The sequence below is a fragment of the Microplitis mediator genome, chromosome 6 (assembly GCF_029852145.1).
Source record: "Microplitis mediator isolate UGA2020A chromosome 6, iyMicMedi2.1, whole genome shotgun sequence".
NCBI lineage: Eukaryota > Metazoa > Arthropoda > Insecta > Hymenoptera > Braconidae > Microplitis > Microplitis mediator.
The window spans coordinates 9791601-9802842 of record NC_079974.1 but is presented as its reverse complement, the minus strand read 5'-3'; the positions used below and the strand labels follow the sequence as shown (position 1 = coordinate 9802842).

At 39.7% G+C, this 11242-nt stretch overlaps 2 protein-coding genes across 2 annotated transcripts; one reads left to right on the top strand and one right to left on the bottom strand.

The window, feature by feature from the left end:
• The first annotated feature begins 2772 nt into the window (after positions 1–2772).
• On the top strand, positions 2773–6600 carry LOC130670507 (uncharacterized). The gene has a single exon (XM_057473918.1). It carries the CDS (start codon positions 2773–2775, stop codon positions 6598–6600), a length of 3828 nt encoding a protein of 1275 aa, XP_057329901.1.
• A 671-nt stretch (positions 6601–7271) lies between these two features.
• Positions 7272–10703, bottom strand: LOC130670506 (uncharacterized). Its single transcript, XM_057473917.1, has 4 exons — positions 10170–10703; positions 9620–10043; positions 9152–9388; positions 7272–7528 (listed from the first exon to the last, which is right to left on the bottom strand). The coding sequence occupies exons 1-4, from the start codon at positions 10701–10703 to the stop codon at positions 7272–7274; spliced, it is 1452 nt and encodes a 483-aa protein (XP_057329900.1).
• Positions 10704–11242: the final 539 nt, after the last annotated feature.

The window sequence follows — 11242 nt, the reverse complement described above, 5'->3', positions numbered from 1 at the left end:
GCTCAGCAACACACGAGCTCAGAGGCTCAGCAACACACGAACTCAGAGGCTCAGCAACACACGAGCTCGGAGGCTCAACCGAATCGTTGGCAACCACTCGCGGTATTACTAACGTTACCGGCTCAATAAGGACTTCTTCAGATCTTATTCTCGGTCGACCTTGTGTAAGGTCCGCGATAACGACTTGAAGTACGCGACCGAGCTGTACGGCACGTCCTGATCTCCTGCTTCGTCGGCCTCGAGGCATAAAGGTATTTATGATAGGTAATGAAGGAGCCCGAACTGCTGTTTAGCGCTCTGAGCAAGGAAGGGTGGAACAGCTAGTAAGCGCTCGCCCCTTTAAGGTTCTTAGATAAAAGATTTATGTAAAGGTTTAAATTTAGGTTTTATTCCTTAAAACCGATGGAGACAGGTGAATCAGTCAGTTAATTGTACAGAGTTTCGTGCTCTTTGAGATCTCGCGATCAACTGCCTGATCCAGCTGCTCTTCGACTCAATACATTCATCAAAGTGTTAACGTTGCATCTCAGGTTTCCTATGAGAGAATCGTCGTGGCCCGGGTCTCATGCATCGTCATCTGTTTAGACTATCCGCGAGCCACGGCGACTCTCTTATCGCAAGAGATTTCCGTTACATTGTTGGTGATGAATAAAATAATATCGCCAACAAAGTAACGATTTATTAATTTATTATTTATTTGTAATTCTAAGAAGTGTCGAACCGTTTATTCGCCCACCGTGGCGAATAAATAATTCGAGACTTCAAAAAAAAAATTTTCCAAAATTTTTATTTAAATTTAATTAGAGCCAGAACGTAACACTTAGTTAAAGGATTCAACATGTCAGGTGTAAAATCTAAATCTGCAGCCATATTTTTTTCTTTTCGTCTATATCTTTCGTATGATTTTACACCAATGTCATCATTGCTGTATCCATCAAAAGCAATGAAAGCATTTGTTCCGAAGTGACTTTTTATGTATCCAAAGTATAAATCAAATATCTGTATATACTTATAACCGTGAGGCCACGAAACTTGGTGCAACAACCATCCTCCATCGATAACAGGAATGTGATGACCAATAAACTCAACGGGATTTTGAATATTCATACTTTTGAATCCCTCGCAGATTTGAATCACGGTGGAAACACGGTGGGTTTGTTCCATTTTACCACTGTGATTACGCGGTGTATCCACCGTGATTCCACGGTGGCTCGACCACTGTGTATACACGGTGTTTCCACTGTGATTACGCGGTGGATACACCGCGGAACCACGGTGGTGAAATAGCACAAAGCCACCGTGGAATCACGGTGAATACACCGCGTAATCACAGTGGAAACACCGTGTATACACAGTGGTCAAGCCATCGTGGAATCACGGTGGATACACCACGTAATCACAGTGGATACACTGTGTATACCCGGTGGTGAAACGGAACAAACCCACCGTGTAACCCCGGTGGATCCACGGTGTTTACACTTCTACGGTGTTTCCACCGTGATTCAAATTTGCGAGGGATACTTTATATAATTCACTTTTCGGTGTTTTTCTCATAAAACCATGTTTATCAAATAAACTCAATGGAAATGGCGACAGCTCATACTGTAACGCAGTACGCGTAAGGCCTGTCTCGCCTTGAATCACTACAGAGATCCTCTGAAATAAAAGAGTTGCGTCCACAGCAACATATTCGTCATCGCTAATATGTACTTGGTTTTTTGCCGCACTTAAATTTTTTACTTTGTTAACATTAGATAAAGAAATGTGTTCAGTCAAGACCCAATTCGCTACCACCTGAGAACGCCGAGCCTCACCAATAGGTCGGCAGCACTTTCGCTAATTCAAACTTACGCGCGAAATCTTGGCCAATGGGGAAATACCATCATTTGAATAATTAGTTCCAACTTTGAATAAAAGAGTTGCGACATGAAACGCTCTCATTGGCTCAAGATTTCTACAAGCTACGTGGATTTTCGCTATTGGCTGAAATTTCGTCATTGTCGGCTATTAATTTTCTGATTGGTCTACCGCTCTGACGTCATAAAGAAACCGTTGTGAGCTTTCACTTTTCAACGTTTCCTCATATTCTCAACGTGCTTTTGAACAGTTCACCTCGTGTACTAAAATCGCTTCGCTATTGTAAAAGTTTTCTTGTGCTTTTAAAGTAATTCTTGTGCTGCATTATATTCAATACTTAGTCAGTAGATCAAGGCTGCTATTTATTGGATATAATTAAATTGTCATCCGCTAATAATAAATTACTCAACGTAATTTCCGTGCGTTTAACCACAAACTACCACGTGTTTCTTTTATACGTGTATTGAGTCGCATTCGCTATCTAGTATTTAGTCGCATTCGCTATACAGTATTCTTACAATTATATGTATAAAGTGTAAATAAACAGTTAAATTTATTTTATTCTAAAAGTGTGTAATTTTTAATTATTGAAGTCACCACACCTACACCAGAATCCCACAGAGCATTCGCTCATTTAACATTTTGGTCCTTCGAGCCGGATCTGGTGTGGGTTCAATAATTAATAATTATCACAAAATTAAAATATCTAAAAAATTGTGAGAAAAAAGTGAGTGATCAGTTTTTTGTGCAGTGAAATCGCTAAGTGCCGTGGGCATTGCTGAGCACTGCTAGAGTGCTGCCCGTGGTGATCGAAATTACACACCGGTGTAATAAAGACAATTAGATTCTCAAGATCGAAAACTTAGCGTCGGTTTTCACTTGTTGCGTCCATTTTGTGAGTGCTGTGTAATCAAGATGGCCGCTGAAGCCCAAGTCGCGCTTCAAATGAACCGCATCGACACGATGCGCAATATGTCTACTCGCTTGACCGACGCCATTCTCGCTACCCAAGGTGCACCCGCTATCGACGCTGAACTCGCTTTCCTCAATGATTTGTGGTCTCGCTTTAACAGAACTCATGAGAGACTGTTCGAGGATGTTCCAGAGATCGTTGCAAACGAATATCATACTGGCAACGCATTTGGTACCGCTAGTCAAGTCTACACAGAGCTTCTAGTGAGACTCTCCGCTGCGAAACCCGCTCCAGTGCCGGCTCCAGAGCCTCAAGCCATCAACCACGATCAAACCGCATATTTTGGAGGCGCGCACAAAACCAACTTGCCTCAAATCAAGTTACCAACGTTCCAGGGAACTTACGACGAATGGGACTCATTCAAGGACCTGTTCACCTCTCTGGTCATACATGAAGATTCGCTTACTGGCGCTCAAAAAATACACTACAATGAAGATGAGGAAAAGTGTGAACAACACTTTGTAAAAACACACTACAGACAGACTGATGGTCGATATGTCGTTCGCTTGCCGCTTAAATCATCTCCAAGTCAACTGGGTGACTCGCTACGAGCTGCGCAATACGCTTTACTTCGTCTTCGCAAACGTCTGGACAAAGATCCAATCTACAAGAAGCTATACTACGACTTCCTGAAGGAATATGAAGACTTGGGACACATGAGACGCGTAAAATTAAAGGATTTACCACCAAATAGCTACATGTTACCTCATCATGGGGTACTCAAAGAACAGAGCACTACCACCAAGCTCAGGGTGGTATTCAATGGGTCATGGAAAACAACATCAGGCGTATCAATCAACGAGATACTTCATGTTGGTCCCAAGATACAAGTTGACATCAGTGATGTACTGATTCGAATTCGCTGTCACCGCTATCTATTCGCTACTGACGTAACTAAGATGTTTCGTCAGATTGCAGTTGACAAGGAAGATCATCATCTACAGTGCATACTTTGGTTTGACGAAGAGGACCTACCAACAGTATTTGCACTCGCTACGGTTACATATGGAACAACATCAGCTCCATATCTCGCTGGAAGAGCACTTTTACAACTCGCTGAAGATGAAGGAAATAAATTTCCTAAAGCTGTTGAACCACTGACGAACACCCGCTACGTTGATGACATCTATGGAGGCGCAGATGAACTCGCTGAGGCAATTCAAGTTGCTCTCGACACAAAAAATATGTGTGCCGCAGGATGCTTCCCGCTTGCAAAATGGGCAAGTAATTCAACAGAATTACTGTCTCAAGTCGCTCCAGTTGAAACCCAAGAAGATACACCACGAGAACTTGGGGATACTACAGTTAAAGTGCTCGGGTTAACCTGGAATTCTACTCAAGATAAATTCCAGTTTGGCTATTCGCTACCAGAAGCATCTCCAACTACTAAACGCACAATTTTATCTGAAATTGCTCGCTTGTTCGACCCGCTTGGGTTTTTGGCACCCATCATCGTAAGAGCCAAGATGTTCATGCAGAAGCTGTGGCTGCAGAACTTCGATTGGGATGCTACGCTATCACCGTTGCTTCTTCAAGAGTGGAATTTGTTTCGAGATGAACTACATCAGATCTCGAAGATTCAGATACCTCGCTGGAATCATGTAAGAACTGGTGTATCAATAGAATTACATGGATTCTCTGACGCTTCGCAACTCGCTATGGCTGCTGTCGTCTACTTAAAAGTCACTGACGCTACTGGAAGCTCCAATATTTCGCTAGTGTGTGCCAAAACACAAGTCGCACCACTGAAACCAATATCTATACCAAGAATGGAGCTCAATGCCGCTGTATTACTCGCTCAACTGGTACTCTACGTAAAGACAGTCTTGAAACTTGAAAATGTACCAATCTTCATGTGGACAGACTCCGCTGTATCCTTAACGTGGATACGAAACAACCCCGCTAGATGGAAGGTCTACATTCGCAACAGAGTTACCAAGATTCAGGAATCGCTACCAAGTGTCAACTGGGATTTTGTTCCTGGGAAACTTAACCCAGCTGACTGCGCTTCAAGAGGTTTAACAGCAGCTAAATTGGAACAGCATTCGCTATGGTGGACGGGACCTAAGTGGCTCAGTCAATCAAAAGAAAACTGGCCATCTTTTGACATCCCTACTCAGACGGTATCACATCTTGAAGAACGTCCAGGTCTGGTTTTTACCATCTTCAAGGCAGATTCACACCCGCTACATACGCTATTGGACAAATTCTCTAAGTTGTCACCACTACTTCGCACGCTTGGAATCTGTCTTCGTGCCATCGCTAAATTTAAAAAAGTGCCACAGTCCACACTGGCCACACCACTCTCTACAGTTGACCTGGAACTCGCTAAGATTTTGCTGATCAAGTATACGCAAAGTCAGTATTATTCGCAAGAGCTGAAACTACTGAAGGATGGTGATTCGCTACATCGAAATCATCGTCTCGCTAAATTGATTCCCTACGTCGACTACAATGGAGTACTCAGAGTCGGCGGTCGCTTGAAGAATTCGCTACTGGATGATGATCAAAAAAATCCAGCTATTTTACCACGATCATCACGATTAAGTACGCTACTCATAGAACATTCGCACCAAAAAACATTCCATGGGGGAACTCAATTGACACTCGCTGATCTAAGGAGATCTGTCTGGATAGAAGGTGGCCGTGTTCCAGTCAGGTCTCATATTCTTCGCTGCGTCGTGTGCACGAGACATAGAGGTGTTCGTGCACAACAACTAATGGGACAATTGCCATCCGCTCGTGTAAGACCATCTAAAGCATTCTTGCACACTGGAATAGACTACGCTGGGCCAGTGACACTAAAGACTTTCCAAGGTCGAGGTGCGAAAACCTATAAAGGTTGGATCGCTGTCTTCGTATGTCTCGCTACGTCCGCTATACATATCGAAATTGTCACCGACTACTCTACTGACGCTTTCGTCGCAGCATTCAGAAGATTTACTTCAAGGAGAGGCGCCTGCAGTACCCTATACTCGGACTGTGGTACAAATTTTGTAGGAGCAGACGCTACGCTAAAGAAAGAATTCGCAGCAGGATCGAGACAGCTACGGGAACTTCAGTATTTACTCGCTACAGATGGCACAGACTGGAAGTTCAACCCGCCAAGTGCTCCCCACTTTGGTGGCAAGTGGGAAGCAGCCGTCAAGTCAATCAAGTTCCATCTCATTCGAACTATTGGTGAATCGCTATTGACTTACGACCAACTCGCTACAGTTTTAACACAGATTGAGGCTGTGTTAAATTCAAGACCGATCGCTCCGCTATCCGAAGATCCTGCAGACTTAACCGCTTTGACTCCTGGACACTTTCTCATCGGCGAGCCTCTAATCGCTGTGCCAGGACCTTCGCTACTGGAAAACAACACCGCTACGTTGTCACGCTGGCAACAATTACAACAAATGTTCCAGACATTTTGGACAAGATGGTCGTCTGAATACTTACAACGACATCAATCAATATCGAAGTGGCATCATCCATCAAACATCATCAAAGTGGGCTCATTAGTCCTGCTGACTGATGAGAGGTTCCCACCATCAAAATGGCCACTCGCTAGAGTACTTGCGCTACATCCAGGACGAGATGGGTTGACTCGAGTAGTCACCCTGAAGACCGCTACCACTGAACTTGTTCGACCAATCGCTAAACTGTGCGTGCTGCCAGTTCACTCTCCAGACGACAATCCTGTCGACACCGTCGCCAGCGCTGGGGAGAATGTTCAGTCAAGACCCAATTCGCTACCACCTGAGAACGCCGAGCCTCACCAATAGGTCGGCAGCACTTTCGCTAATTCAAACTTACGCGCGAAATCTTGGCCAATGGGGAAATACCATCATTTGAATAATTAGTTCCAACTTTGAATAAAAGAGTTGCGACATGAAACGCTCTCATTGGCTCAAGATTTCTACAAGCTACGTGGATTTTCGCTATTGGCTGAAATTTCGTCATTGTCGGCTATTAATTTTCTGATTGGTCTACCGCTCTGACGTCATAAAGAAACCGTTGTGAGCTTTCACTTTTCAACGTTTCCTCATATTCTCAACGTGCTTTTGAACAGTTCACCTCGTGTACTAAAATCGCTTCGCTATTGTAAAAGTTTTCTTGTGCTTTTAAAGTAATTCTTGTGCTGCATTATATTCAATACTTAGTCAGTAGATCAAGGCTGCTATTTATTGGATATAATTAAATTGTCATCCGCTAATAATAAATTACTCAACGTAATTTCCGTGCGTTTAACCACAAACTACCACGTGTTTCTTTTATACGTGTATTGAGTCGCATTCGCTATCTAGTATTTAGTCGCATTCGCTATACAGTATTCTTACAATTATATGTATAAAGTGTAAATAAACAGTTAAATTTATTTTATTCTAAAAGTGTGTAATTTTTAATTATTGAAGTCACCACACCTACACCAGAATCCCACAGAGCATTCGCTCATTTAACAAAATGTTATCACCATTTTTTGTTCGATCGATGCCATTGCTGTTAAACCATTCTCTACAGCTAAATGACAATCAATATTTTGTCCCCCGACGATTCCAGTCGATAATGAAAGCAGTGATGATCTATTAGCAAATGGAGCATGTTCATTTAACCAAAAGACATATCTATCAGTATCTTCTTTATCTTGATTAATACGGTTTTTGCATAAGTCGATGTGTTGTTCATTTGTATAAGATGAAAAACCACAATAATCTTCTAAACAATTCATTATATTAAAGGCTGTCGGCATAGCGAGTAAATATCTAGCTACCACACTTGGCGTTACATCTCGACCATGCTTTAAGGTAGTACTACCGGTTTTAGAATTGACGTTCAGAATTTAATGAAACTTGGCATATTGGTACTTTATAATATCATAATTAAGCAGTTAAATTTTTGGAGGCCTACAGAGCACTGAAAAAAATATATTAATATTTATAAATTTTTCCGTTTAACATTGATCCTTATGGGAAATCATAGACTTTAGTTTATTTCACAAAACTGGACGTTGAGATTTCTATAATTTTGGTATCAATAGAAAAAGAAAAATTTATTGAATATTATGTGCAAATAAAACCATAAACTCAGAGCCTGTGATAAGAACAATTAATAAATGATTGAGAAAAAAGTACTAGTCGACTTAAATGTGGCAACGCCGCAGAAAAGGTTAGGACGCGCGCGAAATTCAAACATGCACCAATGCGGTATGTGAGAATATCAGTGTTATACAGATTTTTAAAAAACATATGATAATTTTTATTTTTAATAAAGTTACATAAATAAATTGAGCAACATGTTATAAAATACACAGCATAATATAAATTATTTTCAGAATAGAAAATTATTTAATTTTTTTCTCGTTACTTTCAAAGTAATTGAAAATTCAGTCCAAAATCTTTTTTGCTTTGGTAATTCTCACTACACCATTCTCATCTTTGCCTGAAAGTTGTGCGATACCAGCATATTCTTAACTTCCCGCTAAGAAAATTGTAAATTTTCAAAAATTCGGGAAGTTATTGGTTTCGATCCGATTTACGAAAATCGAATTTCCATCAGATGTCGACATTTCGAAGTTCTAGAAAGCTATCCTGACTAATTTCACGATGATGTCCGAGTGTATGTATGTGTGTACGTACGTATGTATGTATGTACGTAAATATTCATAACTCTTGAACGGATGAACCGATTTTGATCGTTGAGGTGTCATTCGACGCGGCTTGATAATGTCTTGAGGCCGTAAAAATTTGAACTTAATCGGTAGGGTGCGTTCAGAGATATTTCAAAAATAAAATTTTTTCGAAAATGTTTTATTTGGATAACTTTTAATTTGCTCGATGGATTGATTCCAAAATCTAATCAGCTCTAAAACTCTATAAGCCGCGTCGAATGCCACCTCAACCATCAAAATCGGTTCATTCGTTCAAGAGAAACCGTTGACGAAAGAATTCAAAAAAAATTTTTTCCTTGGTTTTTTTGAAATTTCTCAAAAACGGCTAAATAAATCAATTTCAAAATTTGATCAGCTTTAGAACTTGACAAAATGCGTCGATTGCCCTCTCAACCATCAAAATCGGTTAATTCGTTCGCGAGATATCGTGGGAGAAGGAAATGCTAAAAAATGGTTTTTTACAAAACAATGGCATACAAAAGTATTTGCGAGCTCGAAAAGCTCGACAATGTATTCACAATAATGTTTTCGAGCTCAACGAGCTCGAAAACAGCGGGAAGTTTTGGGGCTGGCCCGCAGGGTCAACTGATAGACCGATTTTTTTTTTTTGTAAGTATCTTCAAGCTGTTCAGAGGTTACATTTGCAACAATCATTTTTTTTCTCATACCTACTGATACACAATCTTTTAATAATTCTAGATCTTTTAAAGCTTTTGGTAAATTTTCTGCAAATTTTATTTTATTGCATGCATCGTCCCAAGTAAAAGAAGAGCTGATTAAATCATCTGAAGTAATATTCAATTGTTTTAAAACTTCACTCAACATCACAACGTCGTAAAGAGCATCATGAGCTTTGTCATTGTTTATCTCCAACTCTCTAGCAATATTTTCTAATTTATTATCACCTTTTTTAGTTTTACAAGTTTTTTTTTTAATCACTGGCAGTGAATCACAGTACCCTAAAATTATACTATGGAAATGCTGTTTTAAAAAAAAATTATCCAGAGCATTCATCAGACGAGGGTAGTCAAATGCGCAATTATGAGCTGTTAAAATGCATCTTCGATCAAGCAAGATTAAAAATTCATAAAACGCAACTAATGCTTCCGACAAAATCATGATGATGACTAGTTTACCATGAAGTTCTAGTTTTCCCAGAACTAACCGTAAACCGTGGACTTTACTAGCTTCTTCAGAAATGGTTTGGATAGGCTTGACATAAACGGAAAACTCATAATACTCGTGCTTTGCAGTAATTTGAAGAATATCTGACGTTTTAGAAAAACTACCAGTTTCGAGATCAAAGAACACAATAAACGGTGCCTTGCAATCTTTAATTGTTACAATAGGAATGCTTTCATGGATGAAATCACGTAGTCCAATATTGCTCTCATAGGTAGTGCCTTCTTTGGCTTCATGTCTATTTTTTAAAGCTGTTTTATTTTTCTTCAATGCTACTCTTCTTGACTTGGCAGCTCGGGTCAAAGAATTAGCGTTTTTTTTTTCATTGAAGAGGTCAACGTCCTTACAAAATTTATCACGATGTATCCCAGATGACATCTTCAAATTTTTTGTTAAATCATTAACATATATTTCCCCTACATTTTTTTTACTAATTGCACATGCAACTCTTCCATCTCCTGCAGGTGATTTACTGTAGAGACGAGTTTTTGGAGCTTTACTAACTATCATTGCATTTAAGCTTTCATTAGGATTACTGGAAGCCCCGCTCACAAACTGACTAGTCTTTAATGCTAAATTATCAAAGATATGTTTTAAAGCTTCAAATAAATTACTGTCTTTGAAACCATCACCAATATTTGTGTGTTGGTAATTTTCTGGGTTAGATTTGTAACTGCACCGGTTACCACAGTCATTATGATGATTGAAAGCGTGATACGGTATATTTTTAATGGCTTTTGCCATGCTCATTACAGCCCCTTGATTCTGAGACACGCAGTAATTGAAGCATTTTTTTAAGTATTGTATCGTAGAACTTGTTAGTTCTTTAAAATTTTTACTTATTTTATATATTTCACCTACCACACCTTTACATGTATGATTTTTATCGGACTGCTTTAATACTTCATGGTCATTAGCGGCTCTGACAGCACAAATAGAGCTGCTGTCATTGTCAGCGATAAATATTCCTACTTCTATGTTACACGCTCGTAGAATAGGATTGTCCTTAGTCAAAACCACGGCCGCATGAGGCTCCATGGCCTTGGCACTGCCCACGAAATTTCAACGGCAATCATGATCATCGAATGAGTGACCACGATCACATTTAGCGCATTTGCGGTTTAGCGTTACGTATGCGATAACTTTTTTCGAAAAAAATCCTATCAATGCTCCTGTTCCCGATAAACTATCATATGTTCTTCCTGTGCCTCTGGTAAACCATCCCATGTCAAAAGACACTGCGACGCGCACGATCTGATCATCTGGAATATTCTTATTTTGAATTTCAGTTTTACTTGAGGAAGGGAATAGCAATTCTTCTTGGTAATTAGGAGATCTAAAAGAAAAGAAATGAAAAATAACAGCATTTTTTCATAGTATTTAATTATTTATTAACATTTTCGATTAATGCTAAAAATGCTATATTGATTATAGCGTTCAAGAGGCGAATAATCATTTTGAAAAAAATTTATTTATAATTGTATTTTTCGCTAATTCATAGTTTAAATGTAAATTAATATTATGTACAATTGCATTTAAAAAAAATCTAAAAAATATTAGGTGCATGATATAAAAGG